Source organism: Neoarius graeffei, chromosome 18, assembly GCF_027579695.1.
Source record: "Neoarius graeffei isolate fNeoGra1 chromosome 18, fNeoGra1.pri, whole genome shotgun sequence".
NCBI lineage: Eukaryota > Metazoa > Chordata > Actinopteri > Siluriformes > Ariidae > Neoarius > Neoarius graeffei.
The window spans coordinates 7,936,487-7,944,781 of record NC_083586.1 but is presented as its reverse complement, the minus strand read 5'-3'; the positions used below and the strand labels follow the sequence as shown (position 1 = coordinate 7,944,781).

Below are 8,295 nucleotides of genomic sequence, written 5' to 3'. Positions count from 1 at the left end.
AGATGAGACAATGAAAGTGACCTTGTAGTTAACAATATAACTGTATCAGATCATCAGTTAGAATGTTTTACTACCCTAAAAGAAACTGAATTACTTTCATTAATCTCTACATCAAAAGCCTCAACTTGCGTACTAGATCCCTTACCTACACATCTATTCAAACAGATAATGCCTGGAGTAATTGAACCGCTTCTAAAAATAATAAATTCTTCTCTTATGATTGGCTATGTACCCAAATCCTTTAAACTAGCAGTTATCAAACCCCTGATTAAAAAACCTGACCTTGATCCCTGTCAGCTGTCCAATTATCGGCCAATGTCAAACCTCCCCTTTATCTCCAAGATCCTTGAAAAAGCTGTGGCACAGCAGTTATGCTCATATTTACATAGGAATAACATCCATGAAATGTATCAGTCAGGATTTAGACCTCATCATAGCACAGAGACAGCACTGGTTAAAGTAGTAAACCACCTACTGTTGGCGTCTGATCAGGGCTGTGTCTCGCTACTTGTGTTGCTTGACCTTAGTGCAGCATTTGATACCCATGATCATTCCATTCTTCTGGATAGACTAGAAAATGTTGTGGGAGTTAAGGGAATGGCCCTCTCCTGGCTCAGGTCTTATCTAACTGATCGTTATCAGTATGTTGATACAAATGGTGATATTTCTAGATGTACTGAGGTAAAGTTTGGTGTTCCACAAGGTTCTGTCTTGGGTCCACTACTTTTTTCTCTATATATGTTACCTCTGGGTGATATTATTCGTAAACATTGTATTAGTTTCCACTGTTATGCTGATGACACCCAGTTGTATGTCTCTGCAAAACCTGATGAGAGACACCAGCTTAATAGAATTGAGGAATGTGTTAAGGACATTAGACACTGGATGCTTATTAATTTCCTTCTGCTTAACTCTGACAAGACTGAAGTACTTGTGCTAGGACCACATACAGCTAGAAGTAAGTTTTCTGATTACACAGTGACTCTGGATGGCCTTTCTGTTTCTTCACGTGCAGCAGTAAAAGACCTCGGAGTGATTATTGACCCCAGTCTTTCATTCGAAACTCACATTGATAACATCACCCGGATAGCTTTCTTTCATCTCAGAAATATTGCAAAGATAAGAAATTTAATGTCATTGCATGATGCAGAAAAACTAGTCCATGCTTTCGTTACCTCCAGGTTGGATTATTGTAATGCCTTACTGTCTGGATGTTCCAATAAGTGCATAAACAAGCTCCAGTTAGTTCAAAATGCAGCAGCAAGAGTCCTTACTAGAACTAGAAAATATGACCACATCACGCCTGTCTTATCCACACTGCATTGGCTCCCAATCAAATTTCGTATTGATTATAAAATAATACTATTGACCTTTAAAGCACTAAATGGTCTCGCACCACAGTACCTGAGTGAACTTCTGCTCCTCTATGACCTGCCACACCTACTTAGATCAAAAGGTGCAGGCTATCTGCTGGTACCTCGTATAGTGAAGGCTACATCAGGGGGCAGAGCCTTTTCTTACAAAGCCCCACAGTTATGGAACAGCCTTCCAAGTAATGTTCGGGAATCAGACACAGTCTCAGCATTTAAGTCTAGGCTGAAAACATATCTGTTTAGTCAAGTCTTTTGTTAATGGTGTTTATGAGGTAAAGGAGTAGATCTGGAGGGTCCTCAGACATAGAGTGTTTTGGTAAACTAGGATGTATGGATGCTGTCAGTCCCCACTCGCTTGCTCTCTCGAGTTTGTTGATGGTGTAGTGGCTGGCTGCTTTATGTCCCGGGGCTCCCTCATGCCTGTGTTACCTTCTGGCTCTCTCCTTTTAGTTATGCTGTCATAGTTAGTTGCCGGAGTCCCTGCTTGTACTCGGTGCAATATGTATACTGCTCCTACTTATTCAGGTGACATTGGGCATACCTAACAACCTGTGTTTTCTTTCCCTCCCCCCCACCCCAAATCTGTCCCTCTGAGTTACATGGAGTCAACAGGAAATCTTTTGGTGGAGAGGGTGGAGACCTCGACTGGCTATCGTAGCCTGCAGGGAATCGGCCGTCAGACATTCTGTCGCATGTCCCAGACCCGGTGAAATGTAACTGAATTGTCTTGGCCAGCCCTAAGGGTCCCATCTGCATCTCATCATTGCTGAGGAGTGTGCTCCCATCACCCAATCAAGCATCCAGCCAGAGCAGGTCATGATATATTTTTTACCATATTAACACGCCATTGTTGTGTGTTATGCCTGATATAAAGACTCTCGTCTCTGCAAGCCTACCACACAGATTTAATACTTGTCATTTTTAGGGCATACCTAACAACCTGTGTTTTCTTTCTTTCTCTCTCTCTCTCTCTCTCTCTCCCCCCCCCCCCCCCAATCTGTCCCTCTGAGTTACATGTTGATCCTGGGATTGAGATGCTGGCCTCTTCTGCCCCTCGGACCTGCTTGATCCATCCTGGTGCCCTGTGTCTGGTCGGAGTTTTATCGCACCACTCCTGTGAAGGACGGCCCCATGAGGACAGTTGAGGGCTATACCTGTTAAAACTGTTAATATTATAGTCAGGCTGTCTGTTGTTGCCCAAATGAGGATGGGTTCCCTTTTGAGTCTGGTTCCTCTCGAGGTTTCTTCCTCATGTCGTCTGAGGGAGTTTTTCCTTGCCACCGTCGCCACAGGCTTGCTCATTGGGGATAGATTAGGGATAAAATTAGCTCATGTTTTAAGTCGTTCAAATTCTGTAAAGCTGCTTTGCGACAATGTTTATTGTTAAAAGTGCTATACAAATAAACTTGATTTGATTTGATCCAGTCATTTTTCATGAACTATGCTCTCATTTTTTTTAATTCATACCTTCATTCACCCATTCGTTTATCAGCATATTCACTCATCCATTCACCAATTTGCCTGTTTATTTAACCTATTTATTTAATTACCACGTCTCCTGTAACTCCTCTTCTTATTTGTATGTACCCACATCAGGTCCTAGGCATGTATATTGTCTACCCATCCCTTTAATGTGGTCATTTTCGGTCACTCAGGCTGAAGCTGCTTTTTGGTTTTCACTGTAATGATTATGAAATAAACAACTTCAGTAGAATTCTCATTAATCAAACAGATACATAGTTTATTTTAGAAAGCAGTTGCTGAATCCCCCTCACCCCCAAATTCCTGTTTCCTCTCTTCTTCCCCTAATTAAAGTGATTGATGAAGTTTGAACAGCACTGCGGTGAACGAGTGTAACAGGATGTCACCCATCAGTCCCGCATATTGATGGACAGCTAATGCATTTTTGGCATTCGAGTCCAAATCAAAGCTCATATTCATACTTTAATATCGGAAAGGAAAACGAAAGAAAGGCAAGGCAGCAATCGTTAAGAGATAAGACGCACGTGACTGGAGCCAAAAGACAAATTATACTAACACAAATATGACATAATTATTACGAATATTTTTCCAAACGCATTTGAAAGGAAACGCGGACGAGATTGCAGAGCGTTTAGGCGCGCGATTGTCTGCATAATAGGTTTTTTTTCTATTTTTTTTTTTTTAATTCGCTTTAAATCTCTCTCTCTCTCTCTCACACACACACACACACACACACAAAGTGAGAGAGAGAGAGAGAGAGAGAGAGAGACTCCGTGCAATTTAGGGTCGTGATGCAAGCATTGTGTCCATTTATATCCATTTGTCACGACATGAATCACAGAAAATCAAACAAATAAGCAAACAAACAAACAAACAAAGATGAACTGTTGTTGCGCGCGCGTTGTGTATTTAAGTATTTTACCGCATTCAGCTGCGTCTCTCTCTCTCTCTCTCTCTCTCTCACACACACACACACACACCTGTATCCCCGAGCAGGCGCAGTGCATGATCGCCTTTCTCCAAAGAAAGGAGGAAAAAAAATCGTTCCCCTTAAAAATATCTTTAACCGAGAAGCTGAAATGTTCACTCTGATAATCTGAGCAGTAGGGGGTTCCCCCTTTCTTTTTTTGTTTTATTTTTTTTATTTTAATTAATTTATTTATTTTAAGCGGATGAAACAGCTTTAAAATTACTCAGTCGTGGCGATGCAGTTCACAAAACGACGATCTGAACACCATCCAGTCACGAACATAGCCAGAAAGACGCTTCTTTTCCTTAATTTGTCCCCTTTTTAAAATTTCCCTTTTTACCATCGGACTGTGGCCATTTTTCTGGATCGATTAAAAAAAATTCTCCGTCACACCGATGGATTGTTTCCACTGCAGCTCGGCAGAGGGGGTTAGATGCAGCACTGAGCGTTTCTTTAGAAATGCTGAAAAAGCGGCGGAGTACCGCCGAGAAGGAGAAGAAGAAGGATGGAATGTAAGGATGTGAGAATTGCGGATTAATTCAAGCTTCAATATCTTTCTTTCTCTTTATTATTCTTATTTTTGTCTTCCTATGTCTTTATTTGTCCTCTCCGTTGCGATGCATTGGGATTTCAGAACCCAGGGAGAACGGACAGCTCCCTTCTTTCCGTGAGAATTTACAAAATCTACAATAAAGGAGGATTTTTTTTGGGGGGTGGGGGTGGAAAAATGCACAAGGTTACTTCTCTGGTAAGATTAATCTCACACTGCAATCTGATAGATCAGAGATAATGATACGTATATGATGCTTTTTATTGTTCTGTAAATAAAATGACAGAGAAAAATTAAAGTGTGTTTAAACAGAGTTGGATGTTATTGACTCTAAACATGAACTGTCCTCCTGTTTCTGCAGCCTGCTGAGCTATGTGTCTGTCAATTCATGTTTGGAGGAACACGGATGTCCATAATCTGATCATTTTCATGTCTTGGATCACAGGGATGAATCATCAACATTGAAAAAAAATGCTTCTGTGGATTGTGTTGCTGAAGGCAGCTCTTTGTGCAGCTCTTGGGAATGGTACGAGTGATGTGTGTAAGGAGGAGATCTGCTCATGCAGTGTGATAGAGGGCGATTTGCACATTGACTGCGAAAAGCGTGGTTTCAGCAATCTGCAGCACTTGACTGGTCCAAGCTCGCAGTTTTATCACTTGCTGCTACATGGGAATTCTCTATCCAGACTGTTTCCCAATGAGTTCGCCAACTTCTATAATGCAGTCAGCTTGCATTTGGAGAACAACGGCTTACATGACATCGTGCCTGGCGCCTTCCTCGGCCTGCAACTGGTCAAGCGTCTGCATATAAACAACAACAAGGTCCGGTCATTTAAAAAGAACACTTTTCTTGGTTTGGATGACTTGGAGTATCTCCAAGCTGATTTTAACCTTCTAAGAGACATTGATCCTGCTGTTTTCAGGGACTTGAGCAAATTAGAGGTCTTAATTCTGAATGATAATCTAATTAGTGCACTTCCCACCAACATTTTCCAGCACGTTCCCATAACACATCTTGACTTGCGTGGGAACCGGATAAAGACGTTGCCTTATGAAGGGATCTTGGAACAAATTCCAGGCATTGTGGAAATTTTATTAGAGGACAATCCATGGGACTGCAACTGTGACCTTCTTTCCTTAAAGCAGTGGCTTGAAAACATCCCACAGCGGGCACTTGTTGGCCGGGTTGTTTGCGAAGCGCCTGCCCGTCTCCAGGGCAACGAACTCAATGAGACAGCCGAGTTTGAGCTCTGCCCTTCCAAAGATGGTGCTGATTCAAGTTTGGCCGCACCTCCAACTCAGGATGAGACCTCAGATCTGGATTCTCCTGCTTCTCCCACATCCACAACCTCCAAGATGGCTGCCGTGACAGAGAAAAGTGCTCAGAACAAGGGCCGTCCCAAAGCAAGGGAAAACTGGCAGCTAAAAACCCCAACAGCAATAGCATCAGGCACAAGTGATGTTATGTGTCCCCAAATGTGCACATGCAATCCAATTGGTGCGAGTCAAGCACTTGGGGTAAACTGCGAAGGTAAAAATTTGGAGAGCGTGCATAATCTGAGACCCAAGCCTCTCGGTGCACATGAGCTAAATCTACGTGATAACAATATCCATGCGGTAAAAAAGAACCAGTTTAGGAGTTACACAAATCTGAACCTGCTTGATTTAGGTGGGAACAACATAAAAACAATTGAGAATGGCACTTTTCAAAACTTGAGTGAGTTAAGGTGGCTTTACATTGACAAGAACTATCTGGATACTGTCATGGTGGATATGTTTGTGGGACTCCAAAACCTGGAATATCTCAGTTTGGAATATAATGACATCCAGCTCATCATAGCAGGAGCCTTTAGCCCGATGCCTAACCTGCGGGTGCTATTCCTAAACAACAATCTGTTAAAGTCACTGCCTGCAGATGCTTTTCTGGGTGTCTCCTTGTCTAAAATAAGCCTGCATAACAATTATTTTACCCATCTTCCCTTAAGTGGCATCCTTGATCAGCTCAGTTCAATTATCCAAATCGATTTGCATGGGAACCCATGGGATTGCACATGCAACATAGTGCCACTGAAACATTGGGCAGAAAAAATGGCACCTGACGTCATTGTGAGTGACCTAAAATGTGAGTCACCAGAGGAGTTCTGGAAGCAAGATTTCCGTCATATCCGGATAGACCTAATATGCCCGGAAATTTACAACCAGGCTTTGCCAACTTTGTTGTCCAAAAATGGCACTGTTGGCATGGATTCTGACACAGGGATGCATCCCGGATCATACCCCGAGCCTAGCCGAGTCTCAATTTCAGTCCTCGTACCCGGATTGCTGCTTGTGTTTGTTACTTCTGCTTTCACTGTTGTCGGGATGCTTGTTTTCGTCCTGCGCCACCGGAAAAGGTCCAAACGGAGAGATGGGAACTCCTCTGCATCTGAGATCAACTCTTTGCAGACAGTTTGTGACTCATCTTATTGGCATGGCGCTGCTTATCATGCTGATCACAGGAGCTACGACTGCGGCGCTCACTCGCTCTCTGATAAATAAGGCACTTAGACATTCATCAAAGCACTTGAGTGCAAAAAAAAGATGCATTCTGGTGGCATTTTCTTACTTGCTCTGTTGGGAAATACCCTATTTTTCTTCACTACCATTCATTATAAATATTCATGAATCACCGTTATGGATGCAGTTGTAAGATATGTACATATTTCTTTTCCTTTACTCTCTCTATCTCTCTGTCTTTGGTGTCGCAATCACTTGACTGCAAACCTAAGGAAGTGGAAATGGTGCACGATGGGGTGAGGAACGCATGAATGTAATGTAAATAGTGACTTGTAACATATGTGCATGATCCAATCCGCATGGTTTCGACTCCCAAGCACTGGGAACCAGACCACACCACACTGACTCCACAGTTCCTTGACTTCCTTGATGATAACCATAACATGAATTATGAATATATTTTAAAAAGTGCCATTTCTCTATTTTTTGTGGAATAACAGATTAATGCAGTTACTTGTTTTATTTGTGAAAAAGGCAACATGATGGTGAGAACAGAAGAACAGAGATGTACTAATGCATGTCAGCTACTTTTCTGTTTTTATCATTATTTATATTTTCATCTATTTATGAGTGTATTATGTGTTAAAATGCAATGTGTTTATTCTTTTTTTAATTTCTTACTTTTTACCCAATGTAGCTAAAATTTCATTCGTGATCGTTTGTGAGGCTCTTGAACAAACGATTAGCTGTGGAAGGTTTTCTCACTGCATAATTTCATTTTTATTTTGGTATGTGTAGTATGGAAGTGAAGTAGAGTTTTATGAGGCCTGTGAGTCATTTTAATATTTAATTCTTGTGAGCTTTTGTAAAGCCATTTATTTATCATTCAAAAGGGAAAAAATTTACTTTTCTTTCCCTTTTCTCATTTTTTGGGACATCGTTACTGTGAAAAAGCAAGCCATGTAAATATCTTGTCTCCAATTGAAGGCCTCCTGCCTCTAGGTGTTGCTGTTGCATCTCAACCCAATAAAGCTGAAAGAATTGAACTTGTATACCTGTATCAGTATGCACTGACTAGAATTCACCCTTTTTTGTATGACCTTTAACCTTAATGCCTATTGCACATTATTATTATTATTATTATTATTATTATTATTATTACACTCTGGTTTTAGATCAGGATCTCCAAAAAAAAGTTAGTCGCATATTTAAAGATTAACAACAACAAGAAAAAATCACAATACAAATGTTAATGTTGGCTTAAAACTAGTAACATAAAGATACTATGATAACAAAATGTTAAATTACTTCATAAGCAGATGCTTCAATTTGCATACTGTTTTAGCATTCATTACCAAGGCCAAAAATAATAAATTCCTGATATTATTTTTTCTTTTGAAGAAAAAAAAACCCACCAATATTTG

General features: G+C 41.0%; 1 protein-coding gene across 1 annotated transcript; it reads left to right on the top strand.

Annotated features, from left to right (window-relative positions):
* Positions 1 to 4,846: 4,846 nt before the first annotated feature.
* On the top strand, positions 4,847 to 6,913 carry LOC132866584 (SLIT and NTRK-like protein 1). Its single transcript, XM_060899393.1, has one exon. The coding sequence runs from the start codon at positions 4,847 to 4,849 to the stop codon at positions 6,911 to 6,913; it is 2,067 nt and encodes a 688-aa protein (XP_060755376.1).
* Positions 6,914 to 8,295: the final 1,382 nt, after the last annotated feature.